At 45.6% G+C, this 21702-nt stretch overlaps 1 protein-coding gene across 1 annotated transcript; it reads left to right on the top strand.

Moving 5' to 3' along the window:
* Positions 1–1220: 1220 nt before the first annotated feature.
* On the top strand, positions 1221–21162 carry LOC126541287 (uncharacterized). The gene is made up of 4 exons (XM_050188001.2): positions 1221–1368; positions 11901–11968; positions 19847–19933; positions 20890–21162. The coding sequence occupies exons 1-4, from the start codon at positions 1286–1288 to the stop codon at positions 21024–21026; spliced, it is 375 nt and encodes a 124-aa protein (XP_050043958.1). The 5' UTR covers positions 1221–1285; the 3' UTR covers positions 21027–21162.
* Positions 21163–21702: the final 540 nt, after the last annotated feature.

The following is a 21702-nucleotide window of genomic DNA, read 5'->3' as shown; positions in this document are numbered from 1 at the left end:
TTTCACCACTACAGTGATCAATTGACACGACTATACTGAACTGCGAACAAGCTGCAAATCCTTTGGCATAATTGATCAGTGGTGAAAGGTAGTACTGATAGGTAATTCCACCATAGAATTTTGCGTTAGTCATAGAATTTACGGTGCAAAATACGCGCTTCTAAAAATGAATATTTTAAGATTATGGATCATGTGAATTCTGTCCCGTCCTGCAGAACAAGCTTCAAATAACAGATGATGTCAACATTAAAAGCAGAGGGCTGGAAGACACCTGCGTACTTTATGCGCGGAAGTAGTGTCAAAAGAACGGAAGGATTATGAAGTTGAGAAAGCGTGCCGAAAATCGGGAGCACTACCGCCAATGAGTTTTTTAAAGTGCACGGTGACTCTAAGTTATTTATTTAGAGGTTAGACACCCGAACTATATTTGTGGCCCGTGGTCCTATGACCAGCAATGAAACATTACAATAATGCGGATACTGCCATTAAATCTGTGAAAAATTGGGATTATGAGCAGTGAAACGTAATGAATATTGGGGTGCCTGTTTTGTTTACTATAAGGCAAGTAGGTGTTCTTCTAAAAAAAATCGGCTATCTGATTGGCCGTTTAGTAGGTCTCGGTACAAGAGTAAATATTGCTATGAAAGTGAATTTTGTGACTCTGGCTGTATTCTTTGAAAATGACAAGTTGGTTTGCATGACCAGCAAACGAACAAACCGAAATTTTAAGGGTCAGTCTTGGCAAGTGAAGGAACTGAATTAGAATTTGGGGCCAAAATAACACTGGACATTCACCGTTCAAACATGCGCTTCTATGTGGAAGCCAAAGATCCTGCTCCCTGCATATACTGTTAGGAACCACTTAGTTGAACGCCTAACTTCATTCCGTGTCATGAGGTAGAGGTTAATAGAGGAGAACATTAGATTGATACAGCTGTCCATATGCAATACCACTATGCAAGACTTAAATATTTATGAGTACTCGCAGGCAGTTTCGACGCTGTATCTAGGTTTATCGCCAGCAACAGGAGAGAAAAACGTAGTTTGAGATCTGTAATAATAAACATTTAAATCTTTTTAGAACTCTGAGTAACATACGGAACACAGTTTGGTACAAGGCCTCTGCATAACTGCTCTGCCACAATATAGACAACATTATTACTACTAGTACGAGTACATTCGGTTCAATAGCACATTAATTCTCTTGATATTGCAGGTGTTTGAGGTCTTCCCTTACGCTGTTGCCGCGTTTGATGCGGATGACGATGGAGATCTGGACTGTGCGATGGCCGTGCGGCAACAGCTCGATGAGGACCAGAAGACTGCTACCTACGTATTTGTGCTACCGCCCGTCAATGGACATCAACCGTGAGTTCACATAGGTTGCAAATGGCAAGCACCTGGAACGGTTATGTGGTGGTGGTACGTTTATATACGTTAGCGAATAAAATTGTGGGACAGAAGGTTGTGAGATTCAACAACAATAAGTAGGCGAGTACAACAAAATAATTCGAATAAAACCGAATTGCGATATGTGAGAAAAACGACTTGTGCATATCGGATGAAATTCTAAATTCTAAATTGAAATATGTAGGTTCAGTGAATACTTTTCGGTAAGCAAAGGCTTATTTACCTTATTTTCTACATTTATTGTCCTTATGAACACCACCTGCCCTGTAAAGCTTGCAAACGAGACAGAAAGGAAAGATACTCGTATTTGGTGCACCAGGAAACTAACAGTAATAAAACAAAGAGAATGCCACCAGACAGAGTAACGCTGTAGACCCTAGTGCTCGGTGAAAGAACTAAGAGCAATAATAAAGCACCAAACATCGTTTTAATGGAATCCAAGCACAGTCATACATACCAAAGGATAGATTGCTATGCCTAAATTGAGGCAGACAATTCATAGGGGGCCTTCTTTCAGACATGATTATTGAACAAATGAGAAGTACTGCGCTTAAGGTATTTCCTCCGTGTGCTCAGGAACTGGTGCACCTTCACAACAACCATCTTGCTCGTGCAATAGAAACATTCGGGAGTGTTCTGACTCCGTCAGCCTTTCTTCCTCTAGGCCGCAAAGAGTTCTGTTTTCTCTTATATCACTCGAACGCAGCGATTATGACACACTTGAATGGGAAATTCCGGAATAGAGTACAAAGAAAACAGCAAAAGTATTCGATTTGTATTCTAAAATTTAGATATTCACGCATCACTGATGTCAGCGAGCATTGAAGTTAATTACTTGTTAATTTTATTTAAATGTAGCAATAGCAGATGACAGTTTCTTCGAGAATGCTATAAGCATTGAAAGTTGTAGTAAGGTATGTCTTTGTGATGAAGGCCTCTCAGAAGTCTGGCGTTATGAGTGGTGCTGCAATTGTTCCGCCTAGGCTGTGTACTAGAAGAGGCCGAAAGAAATCTCGCGGCCTTTGTCATTGCACAAAGAAAAGATTACATATATTTATTTCGACGTTTACTGTCTGTTTCGCAAAGAAGAGTCTACACCCATGAGCGAAAGTGCACTGACCGCCGGGTTCCCAGAAAAACAGAATTTCTTCCTAATTAACGCGCATCACTGGAGATAAACGAGGGCACTAGAAAACTTGTAATGCCGAGTTTAGACCGCAGTCTTTAATATTTAGTCGCATTGCCAGACAGAGCAGAAAATGAGTTTTATCCCACAATGGCTGGTACGTATAGTTTTGCTCATGGCTGTACATACTATGGTGCCGTATCCACACATGCACGGAGCTTGTCAACAGCAATGCTAATGTGCGTTCGCACACTACTAGGAGCGGATGCATTTTGATCAATTCGCCGGGGAGATTTGTACTCGTAGCTTGGCTCCGGCAGAGTTGATTAACTGGAGCGTGACTACGTATACTGGGCTTCATCGCTTCTGCAAACAAGCGCACTCCACAACTTGGGAAGCCTTCGAACCCTCCACGCGCGATCCGCGCATGCGCTGTCGACAGCACAACAGCACAATGGTGCCAACGCCAATGAGCACGCTTCGAGCACCCGTATTATTGCAGTCGCAATTATAAAGAAAAGGGAACTGAAAATGGACATAAGGACAAGTTGCAGGAATGATAGAAAGCTGTATATTCGTCAATTTTTTATTCCCATTTCGTTAATACTTTTGCCTATCGTTATTATAACTGTTGCAGAAACGAGACGAGACAGCTGCGTTCGATGCGAACGAAATCGAGATTCTTCTTTTTTTTATTGATTTTTCTAGCGCGCGCGCCTTTGGAGCCCGCCGTCTTCTTCTCTCTCGTCTTGCCCGCTCCCATGAGTTTCAACAATAACGGTTACTTTCCCATGTATCCCAATCTTGGCTTCAAAACCGACTGACTTGATGTAGTTGCGCATTTGTGCGGCTTTTGAGAGCAGGAGAACATGATAGGCCGTGGGTCTGAAACCTGCGTTACTTGATAGCAAGCTTGATCACAGCGAATTGCTTGGCTCGCAGATGCATCTACTTTTTATTCACTATACAAATGAAAACTAAGAAAGGACAGCAGACTTGTGCATACGTAGCAAAAAACCAATCCTACTTCCTGCGAAGCGGGTTGTTTCGAGAAGTTGGAATTAAAATTTCGGATATCTATAAGCCGTGCACATAATTTAAAATGTGGCCCTTATGCGTCTAGTACTTGTGAAAGCTTTCTCGTATGCGACGCTTTCGAGTATTCGTGAAGGATTTTCTGAAGAAATTCATCCACACACATTTCACTTCACCAGAACATTCGCTGACACGTCCCTGCTCCTGCCTCTTTTTGTGAGCGTTTATCTCGGTCGTATTCATAGGTCTCATATGACAGCAGTATCACTGCGACATTGTTCGTAAACACACTTATGACTCTGCGGATCACCCGCATATATTGACACGTGTACTTATCTTTATCGGGCGACCACGCTTGGCCGCCTAATAAATGTTATCGCACAGCGCAGGACGAGCGCAGCGCTGATCAGATTTTTCGACGATCGCCGACTGTGTTCGCCACTCTCGTTGTGCTATAAGTGTAGCCTGTTTTGTGGGCACAGGTTCGCCCAATAAAATCTAGTTTTGCCTTTCACAGTATTGCTACTGTGTTCTTAACGTCATCACCACGTGACAATATAATGTTCTGATGGGGCCATAATTAGTCAACACACTTTGAGCTTTGCCTGCATGGTAACCACAACCTGTCACTAATTCTGAAAAAAGAATGATAGCATAGCTTGTTTAGTTCACCGGGCATGCCGGCGCAAACCTATTACAAGAAACAAAAAGAGAACAATGTCGATTAAGCAATTTTCTGCAGGATAGGATAGGAATAAACTTTATTTTTCCAACGGTTATTGATGTTGGTGCCCCAGTGCTAAGCTGCCAGGGGTCCATCGCCCGAGGAAAATCTTCCGAGATCCTCGGCAACGGCCCTGGCCCGCCGGAAGGCCCACTCCTCATCTTTGGGTGGCTCGCTGAGGAGGGCGGCTTGCTATCTCTCAGAGAGGCGCCCCGCTTCAGAGGGTCCTCCTGTTGAGTTCCCCCTTCCTCCTGGTACTTGTTCCTCATGACGTTGGCATTTCCAAAGCACATGGGCCATATCGGCCCGTTCGCGCTCGCACCACGGGCAGCCGGGTGACGGGTGCAGCGCGGGCCACAGACGGTGCAGGTGGTAGGGTTTGGTGAAAGCGCACGTCTGCAACCATCTCAGGTCAACCGTCTGGCACCTGTCCAGCCACCCGTGGGGTTGTGGATATTTCCTTCATTCTTTCCTATAGTGACCAAGCACCTCTCTTTACGTTGCCGGAAACTCCTTGACATCGCAGTCGTTGTCCCCGTGATCTCCAGCTCCATCCGCGTCAATTTGGGTTTTATTGGTAACGACAGCGGCGGCGCCGGATGTTGTGGCCACCGCCGTTGCCGTCACTCCTCCGCTGGGGTCCCGCACAACAACGGCAGCGGCTACCCTCTGGGTGACCGCGTCGCGGTGGGTAAGCTGCCTCGCGAAGAGGTGGGCGCGCTTGTTGTGGTTGGGTGGGGTGTGGGTGCGTCCTCGGCCTTAGCATTGTTGTCATTGTTGTCGCGGCTGTTGTTTTTATCACAGCCAAGCTCCCCGACGTGCGTGGGGAACAACTTGAGGGACTTGTTTGTAATCGTGCCGGATCCGAAGTCCCCGGCCCGGGCGTTGAGCATGCGCGCCACATCCGCGGACACCCAACCTGAGGTGTAGTTTCGAATCGCTGATTTGGAGTCGCTGATGATCAGGCTATCCTCCGCACCTCCGTGGAGTACTGCGAGGGCTATGGCCATCTCCTCCGCTGCTTCGGCCGACGGCAGCCTCGCTGATGCCATCGGCAGTGACTTGCTTTAAATATGCGCCACGCGCTGCACTCATGATGATACTCATTTCTCCGAAATATAAACTTGGTGTCACGCATAATTTTCCCTCGACATTGGGAAGCATAGCTTATCATGGCCGCATGACTCTTCTCACTCTTAATTAGAAAGTATTTGGGAAGGCTGGATTCAACCCACACGCATTTATCTAGCCCACAAATTGGCCATAGCATTCTTTCTAGTTACAGTAAATTTGATCGTGGGCCTTTGATCCAGGGCCCCGGCATAAATTCTTCGCCGGTCCTAAGAGAGAGAGCTGCGTAAATTAGTACTTGAGGCGCTGGCAGAGGAGGCAATGTGGCCTCGTCGCGGTTAGCCCACTCTGCGGGCATGACGTGGCATTTTGGGTCATCCAGGGAGTGTGCGATGAAGACGTTCCTTTAACACATCCATAACACTCCGCAGTGCTTCAAACATAATTTATTGGAAATGCTGTAAGTTAACTATATCTACTTCGCACTTTGCCCACACATAACCTATAATGTGGCCTATATTTTAACCAAGTCTAAACTTGGTGTTACGTAGACTTTCCTTAGAACACTGGGAAAGGCAGCGTGAAATGGCTGTATAACACTTTTCCGCACTTGCTTAAGGAATTTCTTAAGTTGGCTGTGTTTGATGCTCATGCATTTGACGTCGAAACCAAATTTGCGGTGCATTTCTGCACAGTTTACAAAATTCTGTAAATGTCTGTGGTGTTTGTAGCTATGCCAAGGCAGCGTAATGAACTTCACGCCACTCGTAAAATACAGACATAATGATCCAAAGCACTTGCACCCATAACTTATGGCAAAAAGCACAATTACCCCCCCACTTTCAACTTTGCGTACACATTGCCCATAACGTCGCAATTATTTGTGTAAAAATAAATGAAATGCCTTGTTTGTTTCTCTAACTGCACCATGAAAACCAACTGCAAACTTCGTATACAACATGAAAATAGAGAAATAACTATGGTTCTGCAATTATGTTAAGGCTTCTAATTAAGCAACAGATGTGAACGTTTCGCCACAGATTATAGTTCACATTTACCTTTTTCAAGCTAAATTTAAGTTGTGTCTGGTCCTGTTGTTTTAGGTCTCCAGAAAACATGGTGGACGACTGCAGTGAGAGCATCTGGAATTCTTGAATAAGTAATTTTCCGCAAATACCTTACCCAGAATAAGCCATCGTGGTTCATGATTCACATGTTTGCCATTACAACGAACAATCAATAACGCGCCTCGTTTACTACATCGTAGAAGACCTGCAAAACCAACTACTCTCCTCGGATAAAGCATGAAAACCTGGAGAAACCGAGTAATTAGTAATTACCTTCGACGCCCAGAATTGATCCCCAGAACTCTACCTCTTCGTAAACGCTTACCATAAAGTTGCCACATTTTCTCCAAATTTGAAATCTATGCCAACTTCGATCCTCCCATGGCAGTGAGGAAAATATAAAATTTCAGACAAGGCCTTTAGACGATCGAAAACGTGGTTTCAGCCACTTTAATTTAACCCTTTCGGCCTTGGCAGTATCAACTGACCACAGGAGAGTGAACGTCCCACACTATTCTTGAAACAAAGTAAACAGAAAGAGTTGAGCTTTCGACGTAAAGCCAGCAATGTGCTCAGGCAAAGCCAGAAGTTTAGGTGGAGTGGTGCAAGACAACCATTGTTCTGCGGAAAACAAAGATAATCAATAGTAGCATGAACACTCTTCCTTTCACTTCAGGACATCGTCAGCGCCAAACTTGGGCATCTGGCTTCACGATATTATTAGTAGCGGAAGATTGAAATGCTATAGCGAGTTGTCCTATCCATGTGACTGCTTTGTTACTAAGAAAGGTCTGCTCGTACTTTTTAGGCAGTGGACATAACGCAGGGCTCCAAAACCATTTGCGATCGCAACTTTTCCCCATAACCTCTTATGCTGCTCCGACGGGAATGTCTTGGCACTGTAGAAGCGGTCGGGGACATGCAAGTTGTGGGCGTTCCCGATGACGGTTACTGTACTAGTTTTAGTGCGCTTAGTCCTGTGTATACGTGTGACCTATCGCCAGTGATGTGTTCGCTGCTTCTACTGACGATGACCTTACAGTGGTCCAGCGGTCACAGGTTCTTTCACTCCCGACGACTTATTGAATTTAACGTAATGTCGTTTGGACTTTGTAATGCACCGGCAACTTTCGAGCGCATGATGGACAAAGTTCTATGTAGGTTTAAGTGGCAGACTTACTTGTGCTATCTTGACGACATTGCAGTTTTTGCTGCTGGATTCACCGCGCACCTTCAACCACTCCGGTGTGTTTGGACGTGTTTAACAAACTGCAACTAAGCCAAGGAAACTGCTGATTCACTGCTTGGCAGCTGACAACTCCAAATTACGCCGTATCCAAGGACGGAATACTGCCCCATCCAACCAAACTTCGGGCCGTGGCCGAATTCCCTAAGCCAACGACCGTCAAAAAATTGCGCAGTTCCGTATAAGTCTCTGTTCTTACTTCGGACGCTTCATCCGCAATTTTGCCGCCGTCATACCGCATCTATTGAAGATATTTAGAAGCAGCGGACGCCTTACTTCGCGTTCGTCCGAGTGTCACGAGGCTTTCAAAAAGTTTCTTCCTTTGCTAACATGTACGCCAATTTTGCGCCATTGCGACCCGACCGCCCAAACCAGCGGTGTTGCCCTCGGCGCTGCGCTTGCCCAGCGCAAAGAAGGGTTTCCTGAGTATGTCGTGGCTTATGCAAGTCGAACGCTTACGATAGATGAGACCAATTACACTCCGAGGGAAAAAGAATGCCTGACAATCATCTGGGCTCTTACGAAGTTTCAGCCTTATTTGTACGGCCGTGGGGGTCCACTCGTTGTAGGCACGGACTGTCATGCACTATGTTGGCGGTCGTCCTTGAAAGCTCCCTCAGGCAGACTTGCCCGATGTGCACTTCGCCTGCAGGACTATCATATCCGCATGCTGTACCACAGCGGACGCCAGCATTCTGACCCAGCGCCCTCTTGCGCTCTCCCTTACCTGACGAGAATGCCTGCCATTCACTATCCTAGTTTACCGTTTCTTCGCTCGACTTTACCACCATCACTTCTGATCACGGCAACGAGCATTGCATTCCCTCTCTTATATATTTGCTTTCTTGCTGCTCAGCACAGCCAGGCACTCGCTCGTTGCCTCCTCAAGCCCACAATTTCGCCATTCGCGACGACCTGCTTGGTCGAAGCAATTATAATCCCGACGGGCGCCGGTGTTTGTTTGTAGTGCCTCGCAGTCTGCGTTCCGAGATATGCGCAGCTTTCCACGTCGATCCACAGAATTCACACTCGGGAGTTTTCAAAACGCACCAGCACCTTGTAGAATGGTACTTCTGGCGAGGGATGTACAACTACGTTCAGAAGTTCCTTCGCTCTTGACCCGATTGTCAGCGCCGGAAATATTCACCCCGTCTATCATCAGCCATTTTGCAGCCTTTACCTTGCCCTACCCGGCTTTTCGGGCGCGTCGGCGTCGATTTGTATGGGCCCGTTCCCCTGAATATGAGTGGAAACGGCTGGGCCACTGTGGCAGTCGACCACCTCACGCGATACGCAAAAACTGCCCCCCTGCTGGCAGCTACAGCGTGCGATGTTACCTCCTTCCTGCTTCGTTGTTTCACCCTGCGTCATGGAGCACTTCACGAACAGCTCAGCGATCACAGACGTGTCTTCCTGTCCGAAGTAGTTGCAGCCAATCTTAAAGAGTGCCACGTTCTCCATCGTACACCTACGGCGTACCAACCTCCAATCAATGGCCTTACGGAACGCTTCATCCGTACGCTCGGCGACATGCTTGCCATATATGTCGCCTCCGACCACACAAATTGGAACGTCATTTTGCCCTTCGTGTCCTACGCGTACAACACCGCTACTCAGAGCACCACCGGCTTTTCACCCTTTTTCTTACTGCACGATCGGCACCCGTCGCACACCATCGAAACAATTCTACCATATATACCGGCCGGATACATATGAACGTGCTCCGGTTTCTGCCACGGCAAGACATGCTGAAGAGGGCCGCAATCTCGCTCGGGCCTTTACCTTTAATGACCAAGAGCGCCAGAAGACCACTCAAGGTGACACCGCTTCTGCGCCCACCTTCCTGGAGCGCTTGTGTGGCTCAAGGTTCCTTCCCCTGCACCTGATCTCTCATCAAAACTTCTACCCAAGTATGAAGGACCCTACCGTGTCGTCGAACGCGCATCCCCCGTGAACTGTACGTGATCGAACCCATTGAGCCATCTTCGGACATGCGTTCTTGTTCGGGAAACGCTGCTCGTGCTGACAGTCCGAGCCCTGCTCTAACAGTCGGTCCCAAACGCAGCTGATCGATAAACGCCTCTATAGCACAATAAACATATGTTGAATAGCGGCTCAAGAAAAAAAATGAGCAAAGTGAGTTTCGCTACCCATTTAACAGTTCATTTTGCTGTGTGCGAATTCGACGCCACCAGGGCTGAGTGGTTTTTAAAACTGAAGTTGCGAGTTGTCAGTTCATTTATTTCTTCATGTTTCCGGCACTGTTTTCTATAAGCACAATGGGCATGTTTATTACTTTCGACATATTTACTCGTTCGGGAAAGTTACTTGTTTGAAAAGCTACAAAAATCTCGACTTTATGTTGCATTTGTATTCTTCAATAAAGACAATGAAGAATATTTGAAATCGTGTGCCAAAGTTTTCGCTAAATAAAAAAAAATAACCTGAAGATTCTTTCCAGGAGCTGGGCCTATGGATATCAAGAGCTCCGCGTGAACTGTGAATTAGATTTGAACGTCTCAGCACCTGGCATTAGCCTATTTTTATTTGTTACAGTTATATTTCCTAGTTTGAACACTACCGAGCAAGCATTACGATAGAACGTAATGAAATCGAAAATTTATTCCACATTTCCAGCCCCTGCTATATAATATATAATGAAGCAGTACGTTTTTTTGAAGAATACATCAAGTCTTGATTCCCAACATTTGAGCCCTGATGGTGTCATTTCACGCAATGTCCGTAAATTGGCTAAAAATTTTAAAATTAGATTTTCTTTCTTTTTGTACCATGCTTCTAAGAGCTTTGTCACGCTAAATATGTGAAGCAAGAAGATCTCTGCCTAAAGAAAAAAATGCAGGGCCGAGAGCGTCAACACCTTATTAACATACACATTGAAAAATTCGCCTGCATATCTAATATCTACACACAACCACAACAAAGGCTATGACGTATTATCCTCGTAGTCCTTTAGCAGGTGCATCTAGGTAGCCTTGACAAAATGCGTGGTCACCCGGAGCCCCATATTATTATGCGCGGTGTACACAGCCTAACACTTCAAGTTAGAATTTCAAACATATGTTTCGTACAGTTGCACGAAACGTACTGGGTAGCTGATTTCGCGCGCAGCAGGTGATATGTTTGCAGGAAAGGAATCTGTGGTAATTGTGTTTGCATGAATGCGACAGAGATGTGTCACATCGCCTTTACCGTAGGAAATTCGTGCAGCAGAGGCAGCCCCGTTTATAACGCACATCACGTAATTGCACCATGTTGCAATCGATTGAGGCGCAGTATTCGTGCAAATGACTAGAGCATAGCTTGCAAAGAGACACATGAATATAGTTACGACTGCTCTCTCACCAGCTTGCCACCGACGCTCTGGATGCAAACGGGTACTTGGCGTCGAAAACTAAAATTTAATGTGAGAGACCGAGTGAATAAACTCAGTCATTTGCTTACGTGTAATGGAGACGACGACATCTATACTGTTAGAGACAAGAAAAAGGTAAAGCGCTCTTCCCAAGCAACGTCCACGCGAGCAAAACATAACGGATCGCAAAAGGCGCTTATTCAGTCGTAGTGTCGGATCGGCAGAGCCAAATTATGATTTGCTGTGTCAAATAACTTGCATAAATTATTAGTAAAGCACATTGCAGTATTTATTAAGCTTAATGAACATGGAGTAGTTTCGAATAGTAACGTCGGCATTCGAAGCATCTGTGAACGCCGACGGCACCTTTATCGTCATTTAACATTTTGTTAGAACACGAAGTTCCTGAGTGTTCTTTCAATAATAAAAACTATCCTTGAAGACTCCTGTTCTTAATGCCGAACTTATGTACGCTTAAGAAAGGGGCTCTGACTTCAGCATCTTCTGTAACAATCTCTGATTCGCTAGCTTAGGAAAAAAGGTGGGGACAAGTTCGCGTTTCTAGGCAGGTGCACATGGAAGTGGCACAATATGTGCCGTGTGCCAAACACTTCGCAAGTGGCAGTACCTGCACGAAACATTTCTTGGGAATAATGAAAGGAGCGAAATGCACAACAATGAAAGCAAGAAAGACATCCTAGTTGCGAGACAGACATCCTTTCGAATTTACTTGAGAAGTATGAATGATTGACTGCTTCGAAAACAAAAGAATTATACTGCCCCTCGAACACATTTGGCTTCATTTTGCCTAAGAGATGCATGAGACGGAAATTTTGTATATCTTTCAGAGAGAACCACACCTACCATTTAAAGGAAGGATCAACAACCGACAAACCTGTCTACACGGTGGACGACGGTAAATATGAAATGACGATTAAGATAAGCTCTTAAAAGTATTTGATAGAACTGGAGTAACCTGGAAAGTGTGGCGCTCAATATCGCTAATACCCTCTTTACCACTAGTGAACGACGGAAACTCGCCTTAATTGGTAAGAAGTTTTGAATGGTCGCTGTAAAAAGTGTACTTTACAGAAATATCTACATGTCTAGGCGTTTGAGACGTGTCCTCTGTTCTCCGCACCTTTTTAGACGGATTCATTTTACAGCAAAGCTGTTAAAGGGAGTGCCGCAACAGTTTTCATGTGACGGTTGTGAAGGCCGGCGGCGTTATGCGTTGGCGTGACCCGCATCACGTGTCAATCAGAGGACAGCCAGCAACGCAGCCTGCTTCGCGGCCCCGATTCACTTAGGAATGTAATTATCAAGAGTTGAAAATAAAGGGGAGCTCGCTCATGCCTCACACAAATGGACAGAAACTTCTTTGCGCAGTTTATCTGAGCCAGTAAACCGTAATTTCTGTTTCGCAGGTCCCGTTTCATTGCCTCCCCGGTGTAGGTTAGCTCGGAAGAGCTCCAATCGACAATTATTCATTTTTAGTTCGTCTCGTCCTTCTGTTTTGGATAAGATCATCTTAAGCATGTCACCGAACTCTGAACTCAACCCGCTTATTTTGGTGTTGAGGTTTTTAAAGTGAAGCTTTCTTGCCGATTCTGAGACACTTTTTCATGTGTATCTTGATCCGAACACTGAAGGCGTTTTACGAAATAATGTTGCCATCGCGGAACGCTGCAGCCAGGTAATTTACCGCTTAAAGCAGAGAGTTTAAAACAATAATTACTAGAAGAAGCTGTGGCCCTTGTGTAAAGGGTAGCTGTGCAGGGCAAATCAGCCATCATGTAAATGATGTTTACTACATGGATTTGCGAAAACTTCATGGTTTCGCTTTAAACGAATGTCTGACTTTGCAAGTTCATCAGTACGGCCCTATATCAATCATTACGGTCCTATATTATCAGTACCGCTGAAGCCGAAATAGAGGAGGAGATGAGTACTTAGCTGCCCCTTTCCCTCCCCTCTTGTAGCTAGCGCACGTCTCCCTGCTCGCTGCCTCCTCCCTTGAGCGCGCTGCCGCATCAAGCCACCATGCTTCTCGGCTCTCCATCGCAAGCTTCCTTCCAGTGCACCCACAGCATACAGTGCGCGGTCACGGCGTTATCGCGTTTGGACTTTATAGGAAACATCATTGTGACAACGACGGCAATGACGACGGCAACGGCGGAAATTCGCCTGGTGTGTCCATATATTTACTAAGCGTTGATTACGCGTTCGCGTATGAGCGCGCGTGTAATCGCAAAAGAGATAGGAATTCTAGAAATGTCTTTTCGATAAATGAGAATTTCATTCAAGGTCTCACCGTAACGTGCGCATGCAGCTGTCTAAACATCACGTACATCACAATCAAACTTCGCCATAACATACGCGTTAGCGGTGCTAACTTGTGGTCAATTTTTTTTTCCTGGAGGTGTCGTGGGTATCTTCATTGTTTTGCCCAGGAGGATCTCACACAAAATTTTCTTTAATACTCCGTTAGACCTAAGCTATTCTACACTTTTGTGTCATAAGCCAAGTTTATCACTGACCAGAACGCGTCAGTGAAAGGGCGGATGTCTGTTTCGTTCAGCCGCAATGGGCTAACACGGCTGCTAGGTGGTATGGCTTGCTTTACGAATATCACACCGTTCGATGCAACTGGTTCTGATAAAGTGGGAAAGAATCACTGCAGCTAGCTCTAAAGAACAAAAAGTGACGCGGTACTACGTGTTTTTTTAGTTACGTCAAAACGAAAGAATTTTCTCGGCCATCATACATCTCGCGGTTGGTCAGCGAAGGTATAGAAATGGTCATACAGACTAGCACAAATGCAAATAAGATGCCTCAAAAAATATCGTTTGAAGGAGTTTGGTAGGGCCCCGTATTCACAAAACTTCTGTCACCTAAGTGGAGCCTACATAAGACGGGTGATCGACTTGCTATATCAGAGATTGCTGTCGGGACCTGCTGATGTTCGAATGCTGACCCATGAGAAACAAAATGCGTAAATGAAAATCTTGAGTTTTCCATTGCAAAACCACGATATAAATATGAGGCCCATGGGAATGGACGACTTCAGATTATTATTGAGCGCCTGAAGTTCTTTAGCGCTCACGTAACGCATGACAGACGAGTAAGTGTTCTTGCACTCCGCTGCCAGCGAAATGTGCCACCACGGCAGCTATTGTACCTATGATCTCATTGTCATCAGCCAACGCCCTTGGCACCTAGCTTCCTCCGGTTTGATTGCTAGTGAGGGAACGCTCTTGCGCAAGATAGATTTTGGGAATGCGGGTAGAGTTTATCCGGCAGCCGGTCACAATGTGTTCTTAATAAGATTTCCGCCAGTTGTTCCGAAGAAAGAGCTGCATTCTGCTTGATTCACAACGGACGACGTCCCTGATATTGGCGACGAGGACTTACGGAGTCGCCATTTCTTGGAAGTTCCTCGCTCGCGTAGTATGAGGCATAACGCGAGGCACTCCTCATCTATGTTTGGCTGTTGCCGCTCATTAAAAGCAGCATGCGGGAGCCCTCCTGAACATTTCTGTAAGCACTCTCGAAACGCAAGAAGTTCTCTCCTGTCAGCATAATACTCTTCGAGAAACAGAAAGCACAGAATGGTTCACAGCCGCTATCTTTTTTACTGAATACGTATTCAGGCCGCGTATAAGGAAACCATATCTCCTGGGCGCAGAGGAGAAGGAGCTGCGCGCCTATTGGCTCTCGCCGCAGGCCACTTTCGCAAGCATGGCGGCACCCAGGACCGCGGCCTCCGACGTTGCCTCCGAGATTTAAGTTTGTGTACGCTCCGACGCTGGGCTGTCACTGCGGTGAACGCGATGCAGCAGTGGGCACTGACGCCCATTTGGTGATAGGAGCGCGCATCACTTGCATTGTGGTGTATCCGAGTCACGTGAACCAACTTGAAATGCTTCAAGAAACGCCTGTGCAACGTTGCGCAAGGATTGTGTGCAGGCCCTTGGCAACGCCACGCCTCGCTTCCGAATGTTGCTTCGCTCCGTTTTCAACGACTCCCAAAAAGCGTTCATGCGGCAAGTGGACACGGGCCACATGGAAAACATAAAACTATATGATCGGAAAGAAAGAAGATGGCGGCGTCATCATCCTGGCGCCACAAATAGCCGATACCGTTGCACGAGCTTCTTTAACGAGTCCGGCGATATATGTGCTGCCGGCAACTGCATAAATCACTGCAGCCACATACAGACAAGCTTTTTTTTTTTGAACTAAGACAAAAAAGACCTGTCAGTAGCAGAATCTACAGATCTCATGCAAGTAAATTATGCTTGCAACCGACAATGGGGTTGTAACCGGCAATTCGAAGTTTTATTTACAAGGCTGCGTTGACATATTGCAACACTTACTTTTTTACTTGCGCAGATGTGGTCTGGCGGTATTCCCTTTGTGCTACCTCTGCAATCTACCAATCATTTCTTTTTATTTTCGTGTCGGCGGTTTTCTACTCATCGAAAACGATGTCGAGAAATTTCGCTTCAAAATCTAGGACTGCCTTTATGCAGTACTGTCCATTGCAGCAACGATATTAGGATATAGCCACAGGAACGTATTGCAGAGCCATTTTTAATTTCCCATGTGACACAAGAAGACTGCCTTATTAATATTTCGTAGTTTCCATATTTGATTTACTTCTACTTCATCTTTAGAAAATTGAGAAGTTCAAAAGAAATTCACAGTTAAATTATTATTAATTTATTAGTCAAAATTTAAGTTGCTGATCTTTAGGTATATCCTTTTAAGTATACCATTTTAATTATATTTCAGTAATAAGTTCTTGATGCTACTCCTATGAAGGCAAGGCTGACTATGGTATTAAAAACTACTTTATGTGATTTATAAATAGTTTATTTCTGATTTTAGATTACTCATTTATTTTCGTTATTTTTGTGTTATTTATTTATTCACCAAGTTATTTAGTTTTTCAATCGCATTACTACCCGATTCGTGCCCTATGCCCCCGTAGTGGGTTTGTGCTCTGAATTGGATAATAATAATAATAATAATAATAATAATAATAATAATAATAATAATAATAATAATAATAATAATAATAATAATAATAATAATAATAATATAATAATAATAATAATAATAATAATAATAATAATAATAATAATAATAATCACCGTCACCATGTGTTGAGGCCACAACAATAACGACGACGGGGAAGTTTTTGTTGCAGTTCAAAGTGCACATCTCCGAGAACGCTAGTACGGTCAGGTAAGAAGACGCCGCATACGTTAGCGCGAACTTGTGCAATATATTTCGACGCCACACAGAGTGACTGAGTGCACGCAACGCAGAATGAGAAGCGCGCATATATATGCAGATGCGTGTCCAACCAGCCTTCAAAGCATGCTTCAAACCATAAGCATTTTCCTCATGCCGTGCGTGCGGCTTAGCTCTGATGTTCCATTCTTCGTGGAATCTGATTTTCTTATACCCGCTATGCGTAAAAGAAAAGTACGTGGCCAACGCGTAACTGTGTCGTCTCTTATTGGAATAAAGCATCGACCAAGCGGGAAAGTCTACTAAAACACCGAGCTTTGCTACGATACTTCAGTTACGAAAAAAAAAAAAAAAGAAACAGCAACTTCTAATTGCTTCAGCGCACGGCACTTGTGTAACGCGGCGACGCATTTGCTGTAATGCAGTAAAGCGAGTGAGACTTTGTGCGCATGCGCAGTGTAAGCAAAATACGTTATTATAAAAACTGTAAACCTCACTTGGTCATGCTTCTAGCCTTGTTACCCCAGGTGCTCAACTGAGGCCTCCGCGCTGAAGCATACAGTGTGTTGCAGTGAAGCGAAGAGAGAATTTGCGCGCGTCCTAAGTGTAAGCAACATGTTATAAAAACTGGGAGCCACACTGGGACACGGTCAGAGTTAAGCCACACGCGTGGCAGCAGGAAAGTGCGTATGGTTATAAACATGCTGTGAAGGCTTATGGACGAAAACCTGCATATATATGCGCGCTTTTCATACCGCGTGGCATGTACTCGGTCACTCCGTGTGGCGCCTAAATATTTTGGACAAGTGCGCGCTCCGCGTAAGGTATGCGGCGTTAAGTCTTACCTGATCGTACTAGCGTTCTCGGAGATGTGCACTGCGAACTGCAACATAAACTTACCGTGTCGTCGTTACTGCTGTGACCTCAACACATGGTGATGATGATCATGCCACCGCCGTCTTCTTCCTTTTCGCTTTAGCGCGTGTCCACGTTCCGCATGAATGCTTTCTTCAGCGTCCTTAAAAACGGAACGACGCTGCTTTCGGACGCCAGGCGTGGTGTTGTCAAAAGCCTGCGCACAACCCTTGCGCAACGCTGCAAAGGCGTTTGTTAAAACATTTGTAGTTGCTTCACGTGCCTCGGATATACCACGATGCAAGTGATGCGTGCTCCTATCACCAAACGGGCGTCAGTGCCCACCGCTGCATCGTGTTCACCGGGCCCACATCCCACCGTCGGAGCGTAAACGAACTTAAATCTCGGAGGCAACGTCGGAGGTCGCGGCCCTGGGAGCCGCCATGCTAGCGGAAGTGGCCTGCGACGAGCGCCAATAGGCGCGCAGCTCAGACCTCCCGGTGCGCAGGGGATATGTTTTCCTTATACGCAACACGGCCATGGCGGCAGCATCTCGATGGGGGCGAAATGCGAAAACATTCGTGTACTTAGATTTAGGTGCACGTTAAAAAAACGTCAGGTGCTCCAAATTTCCGGAGTCCCCCAGTACGGCGCGAACTACAATGAGATAGTGGTTTTGGCACGTAAAACCCCATAATTTTAATTTTTTTTAACCGAACACGTGTAGTGAATGCCCTCAGAGCGCGGTCGCCGCGATGGAGCCCCTCGAACCGGCTTCTAGCATGAAGGGTACGCAGTCGCTGAGAGCAAACTATGTAAAATATGTTGTTATAGTGGGCTGTCTGCATAATAAAATGGAGCATAACAGAATGAACCCTCAATGCAGCGATCGCACGATTTGCAGCGACCAACTGCGCGTCAGCATGCATGCCTGCACATAATGTTTTGCTTTCGCTGCGAGCGCGTTTTCGCAATTTTCCGTGAGTGTTATGCCGTAGCATATGACCCTTTGACAGCACACAAGCAACCGTTGTTGCATGGACGATAGCAGAGCTGCTAAAAAATAATTTATAACTAGTTACTTCCACACACGCCTACGGCGACTTGTTATAGGCGGTCGCAACGATTCAATCTTTCTTTTTTCTATTTTATTATAAATTCTTGAACTTTTCAATATCATTATTTCTCAAGTTGCATTGCGCTGTACGTTTATCAGTCATCTCAGCGAGCAGTTTCCCACAGCTTCTTTTTGTTAATCCCGTATACATTTATAGTTTGACGCTAACAAAAACGCGAGCATATGCCTTTTTCTTAACTTGCTTTTAACCGTTCCCTTTCCATTGCAGTGAACTTTCCAGCGCCTAGCATCAGCAAGTTGATAGATCAATGCTTCATCCCACTGACTGGCAGCGCGCGGGCGAGCGTCGCAATCCGCGCTTTCTTTCAATTACTGAACGTCGCAGCCCCGACGTGTAGCAGACATGTTCATCCCGGAAGTATTCGCGATCCAAGCTTCACGCAGCTTCTTGTCCCGCGGCTACGTGTCAATAAGGCTGACACCGGACTCCGTTGCGTACGTCCGGCACTGCGGCACCGAATAGTAGCCTGTCATGTTGTACGCCTTCAAAGGCAGCCACTACCAACTATAGGGCTTTCAAATGTTCTCAAGCAGACACCCGAAGCGGGAAGAGCTCCCCACTTAATCAGAATCTCAGTGCAGCTGGGACTTTAAACTTTCGTTTTCAGCTTGCTTCGGCGCCTCCGAAGCAGCCGACGTGGCCGCTTTGTTCGCGCGATCCCTCATACCACGTCAAGCCGACGGCAGCGCCAGCTTTTCCAGTGGTGGAGCTCGCCCCCAATAGCGCCCCACACTCAGACGGGGACACGGGCGCACACATACATACATATGTGGAAAATGAGAGCAAATGTTGTAAGGTTTTATCAGAGGTGGTACTTATGCGCGGTAGCTTAGAACTCTTGCTGCTTAAGTTTAATGGACATTTATGGTAAACAAATTTAAAAAAAGCAAGGTGTAGAGCAATATGGTATATAAGTGTGATTATACTCAGGATTACTAGATGAAGTTCAAAGCGCAATAATCAGTGGACGGCTCTACAAGTCCTATGTTCCAGAAATGTTCTCTAAATATAGTGCATGAATAAAAAGCGTTTTTATTAGTCAGTAAAACAATACAGGCGCATTGCCAGTGAGACGTACACTAACTTCCAAAAGTTTTGTCCCTGCTACCTGCATGCGCCTGTGACGTGCAAGGATGAACAAAAGTCGTTTTATTGACTTTTTAGGTAATGCCAAGGAATACTGCACACCAGTGAACAGCTCGCCTGTTATATGCAGTGAAAGCGTCGGACAAGCTGAACGCTTCTAAAAAATTCACTTCCTGACTTTTTTTACAGTCGCATTGACCGTAGTGAGATTTTCAAATATTTCCGCCAAGCAGCTGAATTCTCGAAATTGAACACGTAATTTATGGACCGAGCTCGCAAAGTTTTTGTTTGTATCAGTTATTTATTATTGGTTGGTCGCCTTCGCTCATAGCTTCTCTGGTATCATGGTTGGTGGGAAATTGTTCTTACGATCAATTATAGCGTAAGGCCTGAATTCCAGTACAAGCCTAGATGCGCAGTTGATTGCGCCTTATTTTTGTTTTGTTTTTCAGGTGCCGATGGTGAGAAAACGGCGAATTTGATCTATAGCAACTATGAGAATTGCGCCGTAGTGGACTTCCCGTTCAAGATGAGACAAAGTAAGAATCTGCAATTAACTAGGCTAATAGGCACACAGAGTTCATTGTTTAGCAGGGAGGATATAGAAGCGGCATACTACGGTACGCAATTTCGTTATAATTGCATGAAGCCAACAAACTATGACCTCAACGAGATCACTGGATGTAATATTTATTGTTATTGATTTGTAAAGTTAGTTACGGGTGATGATTAACTATTGTCATAGACTTCGTATTCCTAACAAGAAAAGAAAGTCGCAGTTTCAACCGAGAGACAAAGTAATGATTGCCTTACAGAATTAGTAGACAGTTATACGAAGTAAGATTAGTAGTTTTATCAATTGTGTAAGCTGCTCTAAACATTCGCGTATTAACAAAATTAACAAACATGCTTTCACGCGCCCAGGCGAGTACGAACCCATCTCAATCAATGACTGCGGAAACTCGCTGTCAGAACGCTGTTGTGCTGAGAAGTGGCAGCTGTGGCGAGACAATTCCCTTCCGTGCTGTCTCTCACTTCAGTGCGAACTAGGTGCACGAGCACTCAGCGCATACGAAGCTATCAGCTACCTCGGGCCACGTAGCCTTCAAAGCTATCGCACATGGCTCGCAAGGTAGTGTCAGGATGGCCGTGCTCAGCCGGCGCAGCCAAAATGGAAAAGGAGATGCGCGCGCACCTGCTCCCTTCCGCCCCCTCTTAGCGCGCGCACACCTCCCCAATCCCCGGCCCTCCCCCGTACGCACGTGAGCAGACCGCGCGCGCTTCCCGCATTCATCCCTAGGGCGTACGGGAAGACGCTGCCCCATAAAGCCTCCATCCTCCTCGGCTGACCCTTGCAGGCTGACCCTCACAAGTAACGTGTGATAATGCATAATTCACATACTCGTGTCGTCATGAGGTAATTTATTTAGATGTTTTTCCCCTCTTACGCTCGAGCAGCATTCACAGCGGGAGCAACTTTCTTTTTTTTTTGCAGGCTGTGGTCTATGGGTCACCAAAGATGTGTTGCACAGTTTCCCGCAAGAATGCATTGACCAGTTCGAGGACAACTGCGACAAGGCGGTCGCGGTGTTCGACGACGAAACTTGCAAGGGTGTGTTGGACAATATCTAGAGCACTTCTCACGCGCGTGTATTTTTATGAGCGTTCGGTCATTAGTACCGAATAATAAATTGCTCCATCACACGAAACATAACTCTCCCGTCGATTATTTATTTCTAATCTGTTTCCCCCTTGTCCACCCAGTCCACCCTATCCCTAGGGAAAAAGAAGTGGCATGTCTATCCAACGTGCTGTTAGAAACGAAATGACGCGAAACTTGTTCATATTAGCGAATTAGCAGCAGGAGTGGGTAACACGAGCTCCAACACGTTGCTACCTGTCTGTGTTGCGACGACGAAGGCGATCTACGATGCTTGCATAGAGAAGAAACATGGCACAGGGTACTATGACACATATATAAATATATTTAAGGCTTTGGACATTCGCGTCACTGTGACACATCCATTCTGGAGGTGTAGATGAAAGTAGGCACATCTGCATTGGCCAATATTGTATATAACAAGATGAATAAAAAAAAATTAACGGAGGATTTATGTTTTCGTGGGAATAAACGAAAAGTGTGTCTGCGTGACGTTACGTCGCGCATAATTGGAGTGGCGTGAGCATTGGAGTTTCCATGATGGCCTTATTCAGTCCGGTGTCGCGTTGACAAGGGGTCGTATGCTCCCCAAGCGTTTCGACAAGATACAGCGAGTCGTAGTGCACTTTCTGTGGTCACATGGAGTCA

Source organism: Dermacentor andersoni, chromosome 2 (genome assembly GCF_023375885.2).
Source record: "Dermacentor andersoni chromosome 2, qqDerAnde1_hic_scaffold, whole genome shotgun sequence".
In the NCBI taxonomy this organism is placed as follows: domain Eukaryota; kingdom Metazoa; phylum Arthropoda; class Arachnida; order Ixodida; family Ixodidae; genus Dermacentor; species Dermacentor andersoni.
This window is presented reverse-complemented; position numbering and strand designations above follow the sequence as displayed.

Bases quoted from the DNA above. Each gene is read 5' to 3' on its own strand.
- LOC126541287 (XM_050188001.2), top strand. From the start codon at position 1,286: ATGGCCGTGCGGCAACAGCTCGATGAGGACCAGAAGACTGCTACCTAC. The intron at 11,969-19,846 runs GTAAATATGAAA...TTTGTTTTTCAG, and splicing joins TGTCTACACGGTGGACGACG to GTGCCGATGGTGAGAAAACG. The intron at 19,934-20,889 runs GTAAGAATCTGC...TTTTTTTTGCAG, and splicing joins CCCGTTCAAGATGAGACAAA to GCTGTGGTCTATGGGTCACC.